General features: G+C 24.9%; 1 protein-coding gene across 4 annotated transcripts in view; it reads left to right on the forward strand.

The window, feature by feature from the left end:
* Positions 1-23,216, forward strand: part of LOC113550378 (gamma-aminobutyric acid type B receptor subunit 2) — a 274,638-nt gene that overhangs the window by 210,593 nt on the left and 40,829 nt on the right. For all 4 annotated transcript variants that reach the window (XM_026952151.1, XM_026952149.1, XM_026952150.1 and 1 more), the window contains one exon: positions 20,023-20,160. In XM_026952151.1, coding sequence (XP_026807952.1) covers positions 20,023-20,160 — 138 coding nt within the window. The remainder of the gene's footprint in view (positions 1-20,022; positions 20,161-23,216) is intronic.

The raw sequence follows: 23,216 nt of genomic DNA on the forward strand, positions 1-23,216 counted from the left end.
ACTTAAGATAGAAAACGCCCGAGTTAGGGTTAAATAGAAAACAATTTCGTTTCGTGTATCGTACTATACATTTAAAACGTAGATACTTAATTATTCAAAAGCAACCAACGTATACTTTCCTTTCGTAGTATATTACAAATTTATAAACTATAATTATATAGTTTGAGAAATGAGCCAGTATGCATTTAAAAAAAAAAAAATGCAATTACCTAGTTATAAGATTTTTTTTAATATTGACTTTGTTTCCTCTTTTTTTAATAACATACGTGTGAATGCATTAAAATACATTTAAATTGCTTTTTCATAAAAAAATTCGTAATTTTAACTTTAATTTCCGGTAGCGGTGAATTATAAAGTGTCATGTTGAATTATTAATGTAACTGCATTTTTAGAAATAATTGTTTTGTAAAATTAACGGCAGCACCATTAAATAATATCTTAATGGGAGTCATCTTACATAATATAATATGTATATAACTACACAAGAACGTAATGTACGTTATCATAGAACATTTTACTTGTTAAGTTAATATGAAAAAAGAAACCGAAGAACTCGCTCTGCTGAGTGTACCTCGCTATTAAACATAATATAATAATACGAATAAACATTAATTAATTATATGTATATTGTACAAAAATAATATTATTTATGTATAACTATGATTAAAAATAATTTATTTATTATTACATTTTTCCCTATAAGGTATTTCATTGGATATCCTACGTACAATGTATATATTTCAATATGTACATTGGTATATATAATAGAAATATCGGTTTAGGGGAAAAATTTATTTACATTGAATATGTCTGATCGATTATAATATTATGTTGTATACGACTTAAACGTTTGAAATACTTACAACTAATAAAATAGTAACTACTCATTTGAAATTCGATTTTTATACAATGAAATAGTCTGAAAAATAATAATTATACTATGTATCTTACGTCTAAAATGTAAAAACTTAAAGAAATAAAATTATAAAATATTGGAACGGCATCAAATTATTTAAAAGAAATATTTTCAAAAAAGTTAGAACTTTTCGAATTCCAGAGTACGTAGGCACTTAAATAGATCACTCAGTACGTGTAATAATTTTATTATTTACATGCTCACTCGGGAAATATTATGATCACCAATTTATAATAAAATATATAATACACATAATATCACATCGAGTGCCTCATATTATAATACCGCGACCACTCCGGAGTCCCTGGAGACCGCGTTTTGAAACAACGACAGGAGCACAGGAGAGAGCTATATCGTATACTTTGCAGAGGAAACTGGATATCATTTCTTGGACATGTTCTGCACATAATGCATACACATATAGTTACACGTGCACGTGGTCGAATTGCAGTAATATTTTGTGTTTCGCAACAATAACAGCGAAGCAACTGAGAATGGAGATGATTGCAGCTGCGATCCTCATCGTCCTTCGTCGCGTTGACATGACTCGTGAATCATTGCCTTCGCCGTAAAGTAAATAATATACGCGTTCCATGATATGTGTGCGTTTAATACTCGAGATTACTATATTTCATAGTCGGGTCAGGTGGATGAGTACGCGCGTGGGTGGGTATGTGTATGTGTGGGTGTATGTGAGTATGAGTGTGTAAATGTGTGTGCGTGTGTAGAACCTGAAGCGACCCTGAAGCTAACCCATAGTTGTGGTGTAGCATACTGATTCGTATAAACAAGACCCATCCGAAAACGTTCCAAAACCCTTGTATCTACGAACCAGATTCCAGGTAATTTCCTGAATATAATAATAAATTATTAATTATTATTCTTACGACCTACTGTGTATTTTTTTTCATTAACTCACTTGACATCCTTTTGAGTTCTCAGACAAAAGTACTTATGACCTCATATTATTAAACCGTCTCATATACAAAATGAACTGTATCATTATAAATATATAAAATTAGATGGAAATTATATTACACCCAACTTTTAGTATTTGTATAAAATATTTTCTAAAAAAAAAAAAATACTACAAAAATAATTTGATTCAACTCGGACAAAAAACCCGAAAAGTTGTATTTTATTGTTTACGTACACTATATTTCATAATATTCAATATTAATATTTATTTACATAGAAAATATTCCATTTTACATATTATACAATAATATAAATAATAAATTATACTTGTACATCGGTAATAGTTTAACATTTGATTTTATGATATAATAATGACAATAATTATATATTATTGTTCATACATAGTAAGCTAAATAAACCATACATAACAATGGTAGCAATAATAATTATACTATAGTGAAATATATTTAAACTGAATTATTTTTAACATTAATTTAAATTATTTCAAATTTTTAAATTAAAAATATCAATGTTTCTGTGGGCACTTAAATATTTATGAGAGGATAAACAAGAATTGTGTTATTAGTTTTTCGCATGAAATATATTTTTCATTCAAGTATTTACCAAATATATATTAAATTTGATTTTTTTTAGAAGATCTTGTTGTTAATAGATTGTTTAAGAATATATAAGTATTCATTTGTCTTCCATGTTTTAATCTATATATTATAATTAAACATAAAATGTCATCGTAACCTGAGTATGCTAGTCTGAAATTTAAACTCAAAAGACAAATAGCGAAGAAAATTATTTTATACTCACTCTAATTGATGATTCTAGGAGACAGAATTGTTATGTCAGGACAAGAAAAGCAATTCAAGACTTTATTTTACTAAAGAGAAGTAAACTTTTTTTAATACATAGGGACAGAAATTTCAGAGGCGTATATTTTCAAGAAATATAATTTTTATATAGCTTTGCTGTTGTGCTGTATGACTTAATATGTGCACTGACAGTAAGATTTGAGTCAAATATTAAATATATGTTTTTAAATATTTAGTTTCGTATCATTATTAATACACTACGAAACTATGAGAACCGAATTAAAGATAAGTAATATCTAAAGGTATTTGGACAAGCTTAAATAATTTAGCACTATCAGCTAAAAATTAATTTTTAATTAATTCAATGTAATAAATGTTTTAAAAACTAAAGCGATAATTAATATTTATTTTAGTTTATAACGTTTAATATTTATTATTTATAAATAATATAAAAAGTATATTAATATTCATAATAATTTTTATTCGTATTCATTTATAATACCCATGTGTATTGTTTTCAATTTTCCACCAGTAAAGATTCAACTTAAGTGTGTCAATATATACGCCTGAAGTTTTCGATTTAACTGAATTTGTTAATTAATTTCGCACGCAAAAACGTACATTATCTCTAAATATAGGTATACATTTATATTTTCCAACGCAAAGCAGCTAATTTAAATTGGTATTTTTTTTTAGACACAATTGTCGTTTTTATTTTATTAAAGTTTAGCTGCAGTAGCAGCTGAACACACCAGAGAAATGAATACTGATCAACCCTTTATCGCATATACAGAGTGGTTCACCAGGAATGCTTCCTCTCATTTTTATTTTATTATTATATTTATCAAAATTCTAGAATCTGTAAGTTTAAATATTTTTTATAATTTAGATTTTTTTACACCAGTATTAAGGAAATCCGTGGTGATACAAACTTCTATTTTACAAATAAGAAGCCCCCCTCCTTTTTTTAAGAATTGACATGTATCTAAATTTAATTATGAACGATTAGTTTATGTGATAATTATATAACTTTAGGTTAAAGTTACGTCCATGATATAAGGTTTGGAAGATAAATGGGTTGATTATTTTTAAATTATAATTATTTATATTATTATATTAATCTATGAATATTTTATAATTTGAAAAAATTGTCTGACTATAATAAGTAATAAAATAAGCTTTACATGCTATATTATAGTCGATAAGTTGATAACAGTAATTTTCTTAAGAAATCAGATGAACATTCCTACCTCATTTAAAACGAAATGTACTTACATAGAAGGACCAACATCAAGGGCATGCACAAACTATTGGTGCACCAGCACTTCGGTTTTTGGACATGATACTAATATAATAGTCCATACTGCAATACCTACTACAAAATACGCGATCCGTATGTAGAATATGACACAGGAAATCGACAACTATCACGACACAAAACAATGTTTTCCTTTTATTTTTAACAAAAATATATACAAACACCGTGTGCTAATATGATTGGGTGTGAAACAGAAAAGTGAAGATGGTAGGAAGAAAACAGTATATGATTTACGGTGATAATCAAAATAAAAAAAGAGTGTTTTCTAGAGTAAAGTATATTCAAGATAGATTTTAAAGGTCAATTATTATCTCGTATAGTAAGTTATCCATTTTCATGCGTTTTGTTTCTATTACCTAAATATGCTGTGAGTACTCAGAGGAGGTACTGAGTATGCCGTAGGTTAAGCCGTTAGCCAGCACGGTATAATCAGGAAAGGCTTTTTGTAATACAGCGCAGACAACCCTAAGAGAGACAAATGCGATGTACATTTTATTATCATAAAATAAACGGTGTAAGACTGGGTGAAGGCAATGCGAAACACACCCACAAGGTCTTATAGCTTAAATAGAAAAAAAGGTTAGGCTGCTAGGGGCTAAGGTGACATATTATTTATATAAAACTATAAAAGTAAACTCGGCCCAATAGCTATGACTGTTACGAGTATAATAAAAAAGGTGATTGTGAACTCGGCCTCGTAATTACAGAGAATATAATTGTGATATGGAGCACAGTTTTTATTTTTGCACATGTATAAAATAACATTATCTACAACGTTATATGTATACGTGTACATGAAAGTTTAGAATTAATCAAAGGACTATACAAATAAAAGAAGTTAATGATAAACTTCCAAAATAGTTTTAAATTTTGAACCAATTTTGAATTTACGTTAATTTTTTTTTTCTAAGTTGCTTCGTTAATAGCATTATATTTTATAATTATCTCATTGAAAAAGTAATGGGTAATTAATTTAATTTTTCAATACTTAATTTATATACAATAAATTGTATTTTTGAATAATTATTATCTAAATGCGATGACTATAAAATATAAACGTACCTATGAATGACCCGTCATGTATTATTATTTATTATTATACATTTATACATGACCCGAGTTATATACATATCTTTGACTGTAAAAAGTATATTATAGTTTGAGTGTAGGTCATAAAAAGATATTTTGTAGGTTGAACTTATGACATCGCACATGTATTAAATTATGTTATACATGTCGAATAAATACAGTCATAATTTGACAACCAGTATGTATCATACATGTCGATATCTTCTTTAACATGTTATTTTTCTGCACGAAATAATCAAAAGAACGGTTATGGAGTAATTTTAAAACTATACACTTGTATACATTATCTTACAAAACGTGTTTAACATTGGATGAAAAAAAATTGTTGTCCTATTCAAAATAAGATTAGGATGGTGCTCAACTCACAAAAATAATAACGGTCGACCGAGGCTAACAGGTGATGTGAATGTCCGTAAGGGGGTCAAGAGACGTTTCAAGTGTTGTCCTATACCTATTATATTCAACCGCGGCTTGTCATAGTCGTATACTCATATACGCAATGCCGATGTAAGGTGCAAACTACACATTGTACAGTATAATATTATGTAGTACATTCTTCCTATTGTCGTTATTAATACTAAATCGGTTTAACAACCAAACCATAGTCGGAATTCGGTGGGGGGGGAATTAACCCCCCCAAAAAATTTAAAGTACAGATTCTTAGCACCCATGACTACTATATATGTATAATGTAGTAGCGACCCGTCTAGTGTATAAAAATACATAAAAGCTACTAATAAATAATCAGAATGAGAAATATATAATAATAATAATAAGATAATATTTTGTGTCTGAATAGAAAAATACGTATTTTTCATAATAATTATAGCAAGTCACGTAATCTATAAATAGTTTCTTGGACGGATTTTTGGGTTTAAACTTTTAAAGATAACAAAACCGGTCGCTAGTTACTAATAACAATATACTAATATACCTACTATATTTAATTAATGCCTGTAACTTTAAGACTTAAGTTGTACACCACACATTGTATTATTTTATTAGTTATATTTTATATTTATATAAAATTATAAAGACTACAAAAAAAATTAAAATATGTATTAACCATTAAGATAATAATAGACATTGTAAATAAAAAATATCATTTTGTAATTTTACTTTGGTGGTATACTCGGGTAAATAAATTGATTTTTATTGTCTTCTATTTTTGTTTTAGTAGCTTTAATAAGTTTAAATTTTTAGTCTCCCCAACATAGTATATCCCCACGGGCCGCCACTGGTGTAATGAGCATTTAATACTCAGCTTCCCTCTCCTGGGTAATTTCACCAAATTTCCATTCATGACCTCAGCAATTTATTTATGTACATACATATTGTAATTCGATTGGGCCGCTATAATATTACTTTAAACAAGAGGTGTCAGTCACTTTCCAAAGGTTATGTGTTTGAAATATTCGAAAATTATTGTTTATAGTTTTGTGTTTAAAATATTTTTTTTGAATCGTTAGTTATTAGAAAGAGAAATTTTTAAAAACTGAAATTTATATTTATAATATAATATATAGATATAGATATAGATAATGGTGCTTTTAAAATTGCGTGAAATTTATTTTCTTGAAACATTTCATTTAATTTGTAAAAATTAAGATCGACCTTAAAATAAAAATTGTTTTAATATCTTGGAGTTATACTTGGGGCGATAAAACATTTTTGAAATAAAGTTTATTATATAAGAAAAAATATAAACCATTAAGATACTGTATGTTGCTTAACATATCCATAGCACCACAGCATAAAATAATGTAATCATTTAAATTATACAAGCACATAAAACCATACTGATTTTAAATCTAAATTAAAAATGTTTGATGTTTTATGTTTATTTGTTAATATTAAAAATATTGTTTAATAATAACTATTTCCAAATATAAGATATTAATCATTAATGTATTATAGTAATGTCAATTGTACTATCTATTGTTATTCATATGGTCAGTAATTACTAATTAGATAATTATTAACAAATTGCATATTTTCCAAATACTTAATACTGAAATGTATAATATGAAAATTACAAACATTGGCGATTAGCACTGCTATTTGACTGCCAAAAAGCATCACAATTACCTAATAGAAACTAAATTAATAAACGATAACGTATAAAATGATCACCAATACCTGCCAAGTGATTGTTGAACACAAATCATGATTAAAGAATAAAAATATATAATATATTTCACTATATTTTATCGTAAAACAACAATAAGCATATCATCGATTATATTACATTACAATATAATACATAATATAGAAGTCTGTGTGCATACACTACAGTTATCGTCTCTGATAAATTATACAGTATCAGTGGCGGATTTAGGGAAGGTGCTTGGGTGCTAAAGCACACCCCGTTCCGCGTGTTTTTATTGAAAATCACTAATAATTCGACAATTTCAAAAAAAAAAAAAAAAAAAATACGTTAAATCGTCTATAGTTTTTATATTGATTAATTATGTTCAAGTAGCAAGTTATTAATTTTTTTTTCCCCAAATTGTACATAACAATCTTTAGGACTATTATTGTTGACGAAATAGCACGCACCATAAAATAATCCTAGATCCGCCACTGTACACTATCAATGTTTGCTAATTTGCTGTACAGGTATGTGTAATCATTATTTAATAATGTACTCCGGTCCGCAGAAGACATTACCGCGTCCCGACCAAAACGCGTCCGACTCCGCGCATCACCGTCTCATCAACATAGTTCCCACATACCCTACATACCGACGTCGTTCAACGGCAGTTCGTTAGCGGTCGGCAACGCTAAACGCTATAAGTGTGTATACATGGCGAGGCAAATAAATCCCCAGGCCGGTCACCGCCGTCAGCCTGCATGTCCGCAAAACGATAATGTTCTTCCATGGGCCGGAATATAATCGATTACAGCCTTGTATAAGAATGGAATTTTCTTCAATTTTGAAGTACTTAGATCGAGGGATTTCAAATCGAGGAGCCGACAAAATATTAACGTATAAGAGACGTTTTTGTAGTTGTCTTTAAAGTATAAATATCACACCTGTATTACATCATACCTTTTTGGAATATTGTAATACTATTAATTATAGATATAATTTAAACAACTGAAAGTTCGTTGTAAACTGATAGACGAAAGTGTAACACCAATAGTTTTCAACATGCATGCCAAATAATGCCGGCAACTTAAAAGGATACGTTGTGATCTGCAATATCAGACATCAGTTTATTAAGCGAGTAAGCGTCAAGTTATGTCGAAGTATTTAGGTACGGTTTTTTTATTTTTTTAAAAGTTTCAAATTAATAATTTCGAATAATATTTCTGGTGTAAGACATAAATAATATTATCTTAGTACTAAAATATAAAGAACAATTAACTTAAACGTTCTACTGCATTATGATTTTAAGTATACTTAGAACCACAAATATGAATTGATATATTAACCTGCCGTTATCGATACTACTAACATTTGTCGGATGGGACATTTTTTAACACGAGATTATAATTGTAATTAATTGTAATTAATTGTTTTAAAAAATGATGAATACAATCTATGGGAATAATAGTTCTAAAAAATAAGACCTTTCAAACACATGGAATTTGGACAGCTGACCAACATCTGTACACAAGGGAAATAAAACAATATGGTCTAGTTCATAAATTACTTATCTTAGATAAAACCATAACGAGGTACGACTAGATGATAAAACATTGGTTATAGTTTTGATTGAAAATCGTTTACATGACATTCACACAAAATAAATATATTTTATAAAAACCCTATTTCACACAGTATGATTTTTGGTTAACACAAGAACACATTTTTCCAAAGACAAGTAGACTATATCTATAAATACAATCAAGTTGTAGATCGTTACATTTACATTCAAGATTAGCGATTAATTTAATTGTTATTACTCCCTTTTCCACGTGTATACATTATGTATTATGTTTCATTAACATAATACTAATTGAATAATGCATTGTAATGATCGTTTATTTACTTACGCTATTAGATTATGCACATTGAATACGTTTAATTAAACGCCAATTTTCAATGCGGAAGGTTTGACTGAATTAATATTCTTATAATCTTATTCTACTATAGCGCGTCTTCGTCCAGCAAATACCAAAATGGCATAGTACCGTAGTACATTGATTATATTATTTGTTTCTATTTGCTGTTCACCTCTTGAGAAGCTAGCTTACTCGTCCAATTAAAAACATATAAGAGTGCTGTTGTTTTGTTTTTGTTTTTTTTTTTTTTTTTTTATTCTTATTATTATTTAATGATATTTTAGCAGAAATATTATTATATCTCCAGCTATTATTTGGAAAGGGACAAAACACGAGAGATAAAACAAAACAAAAAATAATTATGATAACAATAGATAAACAAATAACGATGATGATGATAGTAAAAATAATAATTACAGAAACGAATAGATCACATGTAAAGCTCATATAGTTACATTTTTAAACTAATCTAAAGGCAGGATGAATAATTAATGCAGTTCTATTGTTATTACTTATTAGTATTTTATTATTATTATATAAATTGTTATAAAATCATAAATATAATTTTATAATGATTAATATTAATAATTATATAATAATATAAAGCCTTTTATTTATATATATATGTTGTTCACCATTTACTTATGAATATATACAAACGTTAATTGTTCAGGTATAATACAAACTAACCTATAAATTAATATTTAATTTAATAGAAACACTTGTTTATCATATAAATACAGAGTGGTTATTTTAATAGTAATTACTCGTCATCCCAAAAAACATGAAGATTTTTGAAAATATTATATTTTATCATTTAAATTACTAGATATACAAATTATGAATTGAATGTACATGTTCTGAATACAAATATACAATAACACTAACATAAATGGAATCATTTAAAAATAGAACAATATATTTGTCTATGGCTTATGTGTTTTAATGAATCATACTAGTCGTATGAGTAAAACATTTATACATGAAAGACAACGTTGTTTGGGTATTATATAAGATATAATGTTTAAATTAAAAAAAAAATTAATTTGCACGTATCGTTTTTAAATTGAGAGTGTTTTAGTATCAAAAATACTTGATGTGAATTTGAACAGGAGTTTTTTTTACATACATTAAAAATATGAAGTTGCAAGAGAAACAATTTAATTTGTTTAAAATATGGTTCTTGTTATCGGAAATAATATTATTACTTATATTTTATAATATCATTCTGTTAATGTCATTTTTTAATAAATTATAATAAATTAATAATTATATTTTTTGTTATTATAGTAAAATAATTGAAATAATTTATATTTAAAAATATTTGAATGCTTTTAATATTTTTCGATAAATTTTTAATGGAAATTAACATTTAAATACAAAGTATATTGAGTAAAAAAATGTATTTTTAATACCATCAATGGTATTGAAAATATAATAACGACTATACCATAGTTTTGCAAATAAATTATTGCGTTCAGCTGCAAAAGCTGCGAAAAGAAATGATTTATAAAAACTGGTGGTGTATAATCCACTCTAAGACCTAAATGGCTGGAAATAATCCTATCAGTTAATTACTTTTTCCAATCGACATGCTCTGCAGAGGGATATTTCCCAATTGGTAAATCCAATCCAATGACAGTTGCGAGTTTGGAAAGTTATTATTCTCAATATTCATCTCCGTTTATTTGTACATAAATGATGTATTCGAAAGGTTTTTCATATATTATTTTGTTCGTCGAACTTTTTATATACATAGAAATCACTACGAAACCAAACACTTATATTTTATTTAAAATAAGAATTTTATTATTCAAACCGGGTACGCAAATTGCACGAAATATATGCATCACGGTCCTCACAAAACTCATCATTGTTATGCCGTTTTACCAATTAATGACATGGCCGTGGATAGCTTTAATATGTTATTTTTCAGTGTTTAAACTTTGAATTCTAATTATTGTTTTGTTTCTCGTTATTAAACTGTTAATGGCTACGCGATAAAAGCGTAGGAATCGCGTTCGTAGGAGGAATATAATGTTTTTATAGTTCCAATCGGTATGTACCTAGTACCTACGTTATTTTACTTCACCAATTTCAGCGATGTCGTGTCGGTGATATATCATATTTTAAATAATAAGTACCATTTGATCGATCGGCCAAAAATAATTGCTTATATACCAGATACCTACACGACTACCAAAAATATAGGCAACCATGTATATTTAGTGACTCGATGTTCGACAATGGTTATACGCGACCATGATCACACTTTACCTTTTTTAATTGTCTTTTGTATATGTTAAGTGACAGTATAAATAATTGAAAATGTATTAATGCATTTCAAATATAAATGCAATTACTTATACTATACCGTATATGTGTGGTATAGCAACCTTTGTGTTCACTGTTCACGTATCAAATGCGGCTTCGTTTTATATATTTCTACATCGCTACACCTTTCAAAGTATTTCAAGTTACACTGATTTAAATAAAAGTAAAAATTCTCGTCACACAAGAAGATTAACGGCAATTGATTTTTTCTATTTCAATATACCGAAAAATTAAATAAATATAAACCAATACACGAAAGTGGATTAATAAACACGTTTACGTGTTAATAAATGGTATTACCAAGTATAATATTTTTATGTTAATTAATGGATAATTTGTATGCAACTTAGATCATTTCGAAAAAAGTTTATTGGAAATGTTAAATTCTAGGTATAAATATTAGCGAAAAATATTTTTCCATGTATGTACTATAATTGATTAATATAAAATTATGATTACAGTATAATGAAAAAAAAGTATCATTTTTGGGTTAATTCGGCAGACCTAATCCATGTAGGTACGTTAATAGAAGTTATCTAAATATTTTTTAAGAATTTAATACTTAAATATCCGCATCTTTTAATATGAATTTTTATGTTTTTTTATTACTATGTCTGATATTATTAAAACATTCTAATATTCTATAGTTCATTTAAGTATTATTTTATATTGATCATTTCAAAAATATTTATTGGGTTTATAAAATATACGAACATAAATATATTCTTATATTTATGAATTTATCTTTTCTTATTTCTTTTTCTGTACCTTATAGGTAAAATGAAAGATAAACGAATATTATAGTATTTTAAATTTTTCGCAATATTATTATTTCTGTAAACATTCGGATTAAGATACGTAGATTACAATGAATCAATCTAACAATCATGTCCATTTTGGCGTTATTATTATTATGAATGGTAAAATATCCTTATTACGTGTGTAAATTATAACGTACTAAAAATTCAAAACTTAGCCAAGTTATGATCATTTTAAATGAAGATAGTTAACTTCTTATTGTTATGATAAAAAATAAAAGCGTTTATTTTTAATAACATTTACTATCAAAATGTTCGTAACTAATCTGTTTTTATATTTATATTCAATTTTAAAAACATTTAAAACATACCTACGCTTAAGTTAGACTTAAAGCAATATACCCCAACAAAGTTTTTTTTAAATCAAATTGATACTTAATTATTCAGGAAGAGTTTTTCAACTTTCACAGTTGTTTTATAGTATTTATAAATATATTATTTATGAAACAATCAATTTGAATACTAACATTTCTTATTATGAATAATTTTTAAAATTTCCCACATATTTGTATTCATTATTATCGTTATTGTTTATATCATTTTCATAAAAAGTATCGGTCCGTAATACAATACATTGATTTTATGTTAAATATTTATAAATTCGAATTAGCATAACGTTGACTTAATAAAAATTATTACCATTTTCGAATAATATCGTTAAGAAAAATCATACAATTGTTGATCGTACTAAAAAAAACTACAAATAAATATTTACATTTGTCTTTTTTTTTTGTAATATAAATATTTGTAAATTAATTGCATAAGACCTTATTTGTATCATTTAATTGATAATTTATTGAAGATTCTAATTTTTCAATATTTTGAAATTCAAAACATAAAATAAATATTTTTAAAACAATATAATTATACATCGAATGTTGATAAAATTACACAAACAAAAAAAATTGAACAGAGATTTGGGCCAAAAATGTAAAATAAATCAATAAAAGCCAAAATGTGCTAAATATACCAATAATAAAATGAATAAGTTGATTGATTAGCTGTTATAGTAAGAATTTTTTTAAACTTGCGTTTTCTTATGTTTTTCCTAAAGCCACATTTATCGATATAATCTTTACTCGATGAGTTATTACAATACAATAAGTAAAATTGATTTATGACTTCCAAAATTAAAAAAAAATATTTATAAATTAGTATCTATAAATTGACCAAACTTCAAAATAATGTAACCATTTCACATATAAATAACCAATACGAATTTATAATATGTTACGAGTATTTTATGTTTATTGATCTTATAACATTATAATGAAAATTCTTAAAGTCTAAAAATTATTTAATTAGTATTTTTTTTTTTTTTTAAATATTTTAATTTGAGTTAATAGTTATGATTTTTTAAGATCAAAGGATCTCAAGACAATCTAAAAAAAAAAAAAGTGAAAAAATTGTATTTCAAACCAATTTTAAGAGCTAACCTCAAATAATTGTTTTTTTTTTTTAATGAAGTTTTAATAACATCACTAAAATAAATCGAAATTTAAGTTTATATTTTATTAAATTATTTATATAAACAATCATATCATTCACATTTAACGCATACATATCTTAATAACATGCATACATTATGAACAAGTATAATAGAATTATATGAACACAGAACAGCTCATATTATGAACAAACATATTTAGTATTATAATAAATAAAGCAAATTTTCTTCCTTAATAGAGAGAACATAATATAATCTAATAAATACAAAATACATGCTTAATAAGTATTAAAATATAGTACAAAATCATTTACTTTAATTTTTAGTTCTTAAAGAATTCAAATTATAAAATTAATTATTCGATTTATGTAAAATAGTATTTTAACTTTAATCATATAGAATATTTAACAATTTTTATAACTATTTACTACTATGTTGTTACTATTATTATTTTTTTGAAAACTTGAAATTATAATTTTATATTTTACAAAACAAAATTACTTTTTTTTAGTTGTACAAACAATGTTTTTGTAAATTTCAAAATGTCATAATATTTTATTATTTGTCAAAAGCGCAAAGTTTAAAAATGAATACAATGCACGCGGGTTTAATTATTATTAGTTTAGTAAAGTCTGGCTTGTTTTATATTTAGTTTTGTAATGATCAAATTAAATAGTGAATATTTAAATAAACACTACACAATTTAAACTCATAATTTGATGATATTTATCATTGGTATAAAACCGAATTAATTCTATTATTATTTACTGAAAATAAAACAATGAAGATAAAATAAATTTACACACTGGTTTATAATTTAAAATAAAACATTCAAGTTTTTATTTAGTGATGAAAACCAAAGACTACAGAATTTAAATATATACAAGTATATAATATTGCATTATTTTTATTGTATAAAATACTTGCTATTAAGATTATTCTTTAATATGTATAAATAACATACCTTAGTTATCATTAGCCTTTCAATTTTCATCATATAATAATATTTTCTAAATATTAAATATGTACTGTTTTTTTTTTTTTTAATTGCTATACTAATTAAACTTTTTTTTTTTAGTACAATAATATAAATTGTTTGACTGTTGATAATTTTATTTTAATATGTAGTCATGAGAAAGAAGTCACTCGTTATCATCACTTTCATCTGTAAAATCGTATAGTAATGAATCACAAAATAATTCTTTTTTAAGACAACAGAATCGTTTATAAATTCAAGCACACCCACTCATCTACTATTATACATTTATATATCACTACTCTACCTACTATCTACCTAAATAAAAATATTTACTAAATTATTTGAATATTTTATAAAAATTAGAAATACAAGTTTTTAAATATTTACACAAAATAGTTCTAAACATTTTTTTATTTAGTTTTTAAGCAACATAAAACAAATCTGTTATATTGTTTAGAATATATTAATTATATAAATTATATTAATATTTTTTAATTATATCAAAAACTAATACGAAATTATAAATATTTGTGGCTTTAATAACAATTGTCCAATACCTTAATCATATTTTTAAAAAGGTAGACAAGTGGGTAACAGTATGGTGACTAATGATTATATATTTTTGATATTTTTAATAAATTGGGAAATTATTAAACTTATGAAAAGTCTTGTATAAAATTTTGAAACATTTTTATATATTTATACTTTTTTTTGATATTAAAAAATTAAATTTTAAATAAAAAGCTCAAAAAGAGTTAAAAACAAGTTTGGCGTAAAAATTCCTAGATTTTTTAATTTTTTGTTTGTTTTCCCAATTATTTGAAAAATACTGGAAAAAAATTAATTTTAAACTCTCTAAAATACAAATTAAATTCAATTTATGAAAAAAATCACAGTAAAATCAATCCATTTACTGCTCCTCTTAGGATCTAAAATATTAATTAAAAAATTGTTTTAGAATTTCAATAAAATCACTGCATTATTATTTCTTTTTCTTTTTTTCTTGTATTGTTGAGCGATGGCTATGCCCCTGACGTGTGATTATGAATAACGAAAATGCGAATGACACGCCGCGCAAGTTTCGATGATTTTTAATTTCCGACTGTGAGTGACATCCATCCCAGAAGATATCAGCAGTAGTTATATTTTATACATTTTAATATCATAATATGACAACACACATTCGACTATTATACAAAATATTATTAATACGCGTTTAACGACAATAGAATAAAATCGAATATGGTGACTTTATTAAGTAATACTTCATACATTCATACGTTTATGGTTATGATCGACATGAACCGTTTTCTTTTAGTTTCATATTTACTTTAATGTGTACATATACTGTACATGTGTTGTTAAAAATAAGTAATATGCTTATAACTTTACCACTTATCATATGAATAAAAGTAATAAAACAATTTTTAACGAACTCTTATAATATATTACCTATTATGAAATATCAATACACTATTATATATGGGTATATGTCCATCTGTCCAATACGTTTCGTCGGATGGTCTCGATTATTGAATGATTTTACATTTCCGGGTATACACATCTGTCCGATCACTATACAAAAAACTGTCAATAGACAGATTTTATTATTCCAGAGTACGAATTCACCATATCTAGGTTAATGTGTTTGTATCAAATCGAATTTTGTATATTAATTAATTTTAACCAACAAGTGTAGCGAATGATTAACTGCGCATGATTAATCCAAATAAAACACATGTAAACAAAAAATATAAACGCATTAATCATTGATACAATATGTGGCACTATTATGGTGGCAAATAGTATTATATTATTTTATTTTATACCGATTTTTTTATTCGTAAACTAGTGCAAACAACATTGTCGTTTTATTTTTAACTTAGGTACCTACGTGAAGAATATTATTGTTATTAGAAATGTCCTATCAAAACTACGGTCACGGATTTATATTGTGTACGTGTAGTGATTGTAAACCATCACTCGAGGGAGTGGCCCGTAAAATAATGAATTACATTCGAAAAGGAACAGAGAGCCAAATTTAATTAAAAGTTATGGTCACACAACACCAAGGGTACAATGCCGTTATAAATTCTCCTTTAATGCAGTTAAACCAAATAACAGTTAAGCCCAATAAAAAGTACCTGTGTGGTCTACAGAAAGACTATACTGGTAACTGGTACTTAGTAGGTGTATTCGCAGGCAAATATCTTAAATAATATCTGTCTATACTTTTTGTCTTTTGGGGATGACAAAATTACTATCGTAAACGACATTTATAATGTATTATACATTTATAACCGATTCTTTACTATTTCTTCACGTCTTCAATCACATAGAGCTTCAAGTCAAATACAGTGGCCTCAGATGCATCTCATTTCAGCTACTTGTCGCCACGAGGAATTAATTTTGATATAGATATACATATCACTCAATGAGTTATAAAAAATTCACAATTCAATTGAATTATTTATGATATTGTAAACAATTCACTTGATTCTGTATTATCTGTAAAATATCTTTATATAATTTTCTCACATAACCTGAATTTTCGTAATCGTATCGAATATATTGTGTGTAAATCCTCAATATTTAATTAATTTTATGTTATGACTATTTATATTTTCAAGGCGAGGCCTAATTTTAATTTACATTAAAGCCACCAAGTGCCTAGCTGCGAGACTGATCACGTGGCTATTTTCAATTTCGAATAATAAAAATAAATTCGTGATAGTGATATTAATTTCCATTGATTTATCGTACATAAGGTTTGGTAGTTTCCGGGGACGTTACTATGTCCCCTGAATATAACGAATCCCCTATTCGTGGTAATATTCGGAAATGGCTCAGAATATTGAAAAAATGTCCGAAATTAATTATTATTTTGTATTGTACATTATGCTAATAAATAACGTATTTTAATTAGATATTTAACTTTATTAATAAAATTACCTAACCTACATTGTAGGTATACGTTGTAGGTCCTACAACTATGCAATTGCTCTTTTTTTTCAAATATAGTCAAAATTTATTTTTTATGAGAGTAGGAGGTAAAAATGATTATAAATAGGTTGCCCGAATATTTAAATACGTCTATAGAGCTATTATAGTAATGCATGTTGAGTATTTTAGAATTATGAACTATACTATAAAAGTTTGAAACAATAACTTTTCACACGTTCATATACAATTATATTTTATATCACTTTTTAAGATCGCATATTATTTTACACAAACTTAATCACAATGAAACTAAAAAAAAACTATTTATGTATTTTAGAGTATAACTCAACTGCGTACATTTATAGAAATAATAAGTTTTGTAACACAGAATGTTGTCATGTTTGTTTCTTATTTTATGATTTTATAATTTTCGTATAACATAATAACAGTCGCTAAACTAATGATTTAATAGTTATATATTATAAAATTGTTCTCTTTTAAGTAACTATTTATTACTATTTACCTAATAATTTAAAATCTTATTTTAATTTCATCGCTAATCCAGGTATAATATAGCTACAAAATTTGTATGAATCCACATATTCCCATAATGTTTGATTACACTTAGATACCAATTATATCATATTTTTTTAGTTTTAATTACAAAATTGTATTTATATCTCACCATGATATTTTGCACATAATACATTTCACTGTTAAATTAGTACATATTGTAAACGAAATAAAAACAATTTTCAAATTAATATTTAATACCCGCTCATTTTTATAATTAGTAGATATTTATTGTAATGTTAACAAAGTATTATCAGAAATTCATTGTTATGAGTTTTATATTGCAACTTCGACAATAATAAATGTTTGTGAATTTAAGAAAATAGGGTTATCATGTACCACATATCAATTAACATATTTTTCTGGGTAAATAACTACAAATAATGATGTTTATTACATTCAATAAAACCAAAGTTGTTAAATTATATTTTACCACTTGAATCGTTATTATAAAATATACTTAAAAATGAATAACTGAATGCGCTAATATAACAGTTATTCATTTTAAAGCAGTCATAAACTTTTATTGTGTGTCATGATTCAAATAAACCTTTCTTGTTGCCGATTTCGCACTTTATAAATACATAAGAACAAAATTCTCATTATTAATTTTTTTTTGATAATCAAAGTATTAAAGAAATCATTTTCAGTAAGACTTTTATGATATCTTTTATCGATTCTTTAAAGCACGGTACAAACCATACGTATTTTTATTAATTTATTTATGTATGTATATATATTTAATATGTGTAAATCACCAAACATAAGTGAAAGTTATAAATTGAATATAACTCAATCGATTTTAATTAAAATATGCTTTGATATTTTATAAAATCATAATTTTGGTTTAAAACAATTATTTTTAGTTAAAAAATATATATATATTCACTCGTATATATATTTTTAACTCATTTTTACTCAACTTAATACTATACATTAAGTTACATGCTATTTATTTTTAGTTAGTGAATAACTCTAATTTTCATTAAGCTAAAGAATAAATTAATAATATTATTTTTAGCAAGTTTTATTTACAAATTTAAATTTAAATAATATGATTTATAATTTTTTAGGTGTGAGTTTATTTTATATATTTTGATATGTTTTTAATGGATATTGTGTTTGTTCTCTTTGTATTTCATTATAAAAGTAAACATGTGGTATAAAAGAGATTACAACAAAACTATGTCTCAAATATTGTTATATTACATTATGTATTATGCCATGGCCTCTATCTCCATTTTACAATAGAAATTTCTTGTGGTGTTTTAGTGGTATTTTTTCATTAGAATGATCTTCAAGAACTGTTGCATAAAATACATTTATCATATGCATTTTTGAAATTGTTGTAAATGAAATCCTAAGAATATTTATCATAATATGATATAATAATATTACTATCATAATGTTTTATTTTTTATTTTAACATAATATTTATAATTAAAGACGTGCTGAACATAATTGAAAGTTGAAACCAAATCAAACTAACAATAACTGTCAAATATTTTTTTTCTCGCCAAATAAATTATTATAAACTGTTAACTTCAAGAATTTACACTGCAACATGTTATGTATATTAGAAATATTAACTGTAGCTAGAAGGCTAATAGATTACTTTATTTCTTGTACCTTTCATTTCAGTTTAGTACCTATACGAAAACCCCTTTTAGAAAGTCCAAGACATAAAATAAGTCAGTGAATACATAGAACCACTCTATCACTTATATTTTCTAAACGTTTTATCATTTTATATTATATTTTAAATAATATTTATATAAATAACGTATTAAACAAATGTTTATTTTTTTTTTTTTTTGTTTTGTTTTGTTATAATTATGTATAAATTTTTCAGTGCAATGCAGCGGTGGGCATGAAAGCATTTTTCGATATGATGCACGAAGGACCGCACAAAGTAATGTTGTTCGGCGCTGCCTGTACCCAAGTGACAGATCCAATTGCAAAAGCATCCAAACATTGGAGAATAACTCAGGTAAATGATATTTTTGACTTAACTCGCTACAAAATCATCTACCGCCTTAATCTTTATTCCGCTTTTAAACTTTTCGTTACCCAAAAATGTAAACAACCTTATTAAGGTATTAATATACATAATTTATATTTCACATACAATGTAAATTCTAAATATTAACTTTAATTACTTTAATAATGGTCGGACATAAAGATAGCAAATTTTTTATTAATTGACTTTCATTAGACACCAACTAAAAACTGTATTCAAATTAATCCAATCAATTTTAAAAAAAAATTACTGATATGCAATAATATAGTTTTATATTATCACGTATAGTTTGTGTTCTATGTATTTAGGGGTAGCAAAACTCTTTATATTAATCGTTTTTTCAGATATCTCAAAATGTATATATTTTGTTATTACTGGTATTTTTTAATATGTGTTTTTATACAGTTTACTCGTAAACTAAAAAGTCAATATTATCAATAAGTTTGTGACATTTTAGTTTTTTACTACAATAGTTCCCTATATCGAAGCATATCCAAAGTACTAGGCAACCTTGTAATTACAATTACACTACCTTGGTTTATTAATATCTGACGACCATATATCAATTAAAACACCGCCTTTATTAGTTTGCATGATTCAATGTCTTGTAAATAGCTATAATATCATTATATTCTTATTTATATCTACTCCTTATTGTGCTAATATTTAAACAGATTTTTTTTAATTCATAAAAAACATTTTTTCAAAGAAATGATATAATATGCAAGAGACTTTCTTGTTTCAATAATTTCAAAACTATTGCAATTACCCTATATTTGATTAAGATATCTATTATTTTGATAAACGTTCATTAATACAAAAATAAAACATGGATATTGATTAAAAAATTTCATGAACTTGCTTAAAAAGTACATATATTTTTATTTATTTTACATTTTAATAAGCTTATTGTCTCCTGAAATGTTCAAAAAATACTGAACAAATATTTTTTTGGTGTAGATTCGTATATATTTATGTTTATCAGCATATTAGGTCTTGATTCTATACTTCAAGAATAAGAGAAATATTTTATAAACTATAACTTGATCTTCTTAGTACAATATGTATATGTATATTTATAATTTATTTCAATATTAAAATAATTTATAATTTTATATTTATTGTACAAGTTTTTTGTATCATTTTACAATATAGAATCGTGTTATATTAAATCAGAGTTATAAATAAGTATAATTTATGAAAAGTTAAAAATAGCTATCGATTAAAACGGCGTATAACCTACATATTATGAACATAGCTATAATACCGATATATACGTTTTTTATTTAAATTCAAATTATATTAAACAGTAGTTGTATAGGTACTGCCAATGACTAGAGTAATGCATATTTAAATTAAAAAATCCAAAGTTAGGTAATGATAGTAAAGAACATTATTTATTCAATGTCAATCAATATTTTATTAAATGTTTCCCTAAATTCAAATTTACTTTATACTGGTGGACCTTAGATTTAAAGCTTATTTATTGACAGGTCGTCTTGGTTGGGATTCTCAAAGAATAGTATAAACGTAAATCTCTTGACATTTATAAACTTTCCGCGAGAAGAAAACTTTGTGACGGAGTATTCCTGAAGATTATGATCCTAATAAGTTAAATGTCAAGTATAAATGTCTAACATTGGATAACCGCAATAAGTATATATTCAAAAAATATAAAATCTAATAAATGGAATGAGTTTTATATTTTCTTTTGGAAACTTGAATATTACTTTAAATTTATAAATTAGTATATAACAAACATAAAAAAATTCAATAAATATTTATTTTATTTTAGATTAAATTAAATTCATTTATATTTATTTACAATATGAATTTTCTACTAAAGAGAAATTTTTATTTTTATTTATTTAATAGAATTAATACCATGTGGCTTTTACAAAGCATTTAATGAATTTTCATATATATATTATGTATATATAATATATATAATAGCAAAATAAAGTTTAAAAAAAATGAAACAAAATATATTATAAACAAAAAATTAATTAACTAAAATTAAAAAATATAGAAATTGAAATATTATACGTGTACTTACCTAAGTACGAAAAAAAAGGAGATTGAAATAATTCATAACGTCATTTTAAATAAAGTGGTATTAAATTAGAATTAGCAACATATTGGTAATAAAAACACTAGAAATCTGAATACTAAATCTTTCAAATAGTTTCAGGGCATATCGATTTGACTCTCAATAATTCCTTGAATAAATATATTATCAAATTATTAAAAACTGTTAGTCAGTTATTATTAATTAATTTTTTTTTTTATCATAGGTACCTGCAGTGTAATATCATTAAAAATAAAATAAAATATTTATTACACATATTTAAATAATCATTATACTTAGTTAATAAAATGATAATAATTTAAACTAAACACAGAGTATTTCACATCCATGCAAAATATAAAGTATAAGCATATTAATTTATCCAAATAAAACATTTTTTGTATTTAAGAATTTGGTTTTTATAACATTATAATGTTTTTAAATCATTAAAATTATTTAATAACCGTTAAAAATACTTATTGATATGAAAGAATCTTTTAAAAATTTGTGATCGTACGAACAAAATTGCAAAATTGACTCTCAAATATTAGACGAGTTTAACCATGTTCATATACAGAATATTACAGGCCCATTATATTTACTATAGAAAAGTCATTGCAATTTCTAAAACGTTAAAAAACGTATCGAACTTTATAAAAATATTTATAAATTATTATTTATTTTTGTCTTATACAAAGATTTAATATTTTATGATGTCAATTGAAATTTGAAAATTATTATAAAAATTTAAATCGTGGCTGAAGTAGTTATACGTTTGAACCTCATTTATTAATTAATTTTTAAGGAAACAATACTATACATAATAAAAATGTTTATTAACTATTTAGATCGTACATTAATGATTAATGAATAATTATATTGATTTTATGGGGTTTAATAGAATTTTGAGAGGCTAAGCCCATTAGGACCTTTTCAGTATTCTTCAATATCACTTTCT

This window comes from Rhopalosiphum maidis, chromosome 4, assembly GCF_003676215.2.
Source record: "Rhopalosiphum maidis isolate BTI-1 chromosome 4, ASM367621v3, whole genome shotgun sequence".
Classification (NCBI taxonomy): Eukaryota; Metazoa; Arthropoda; class Insecta; order Hemiptera; family Aphididae; genus Rhopalosiphum; species Rhopalosiphum maidis.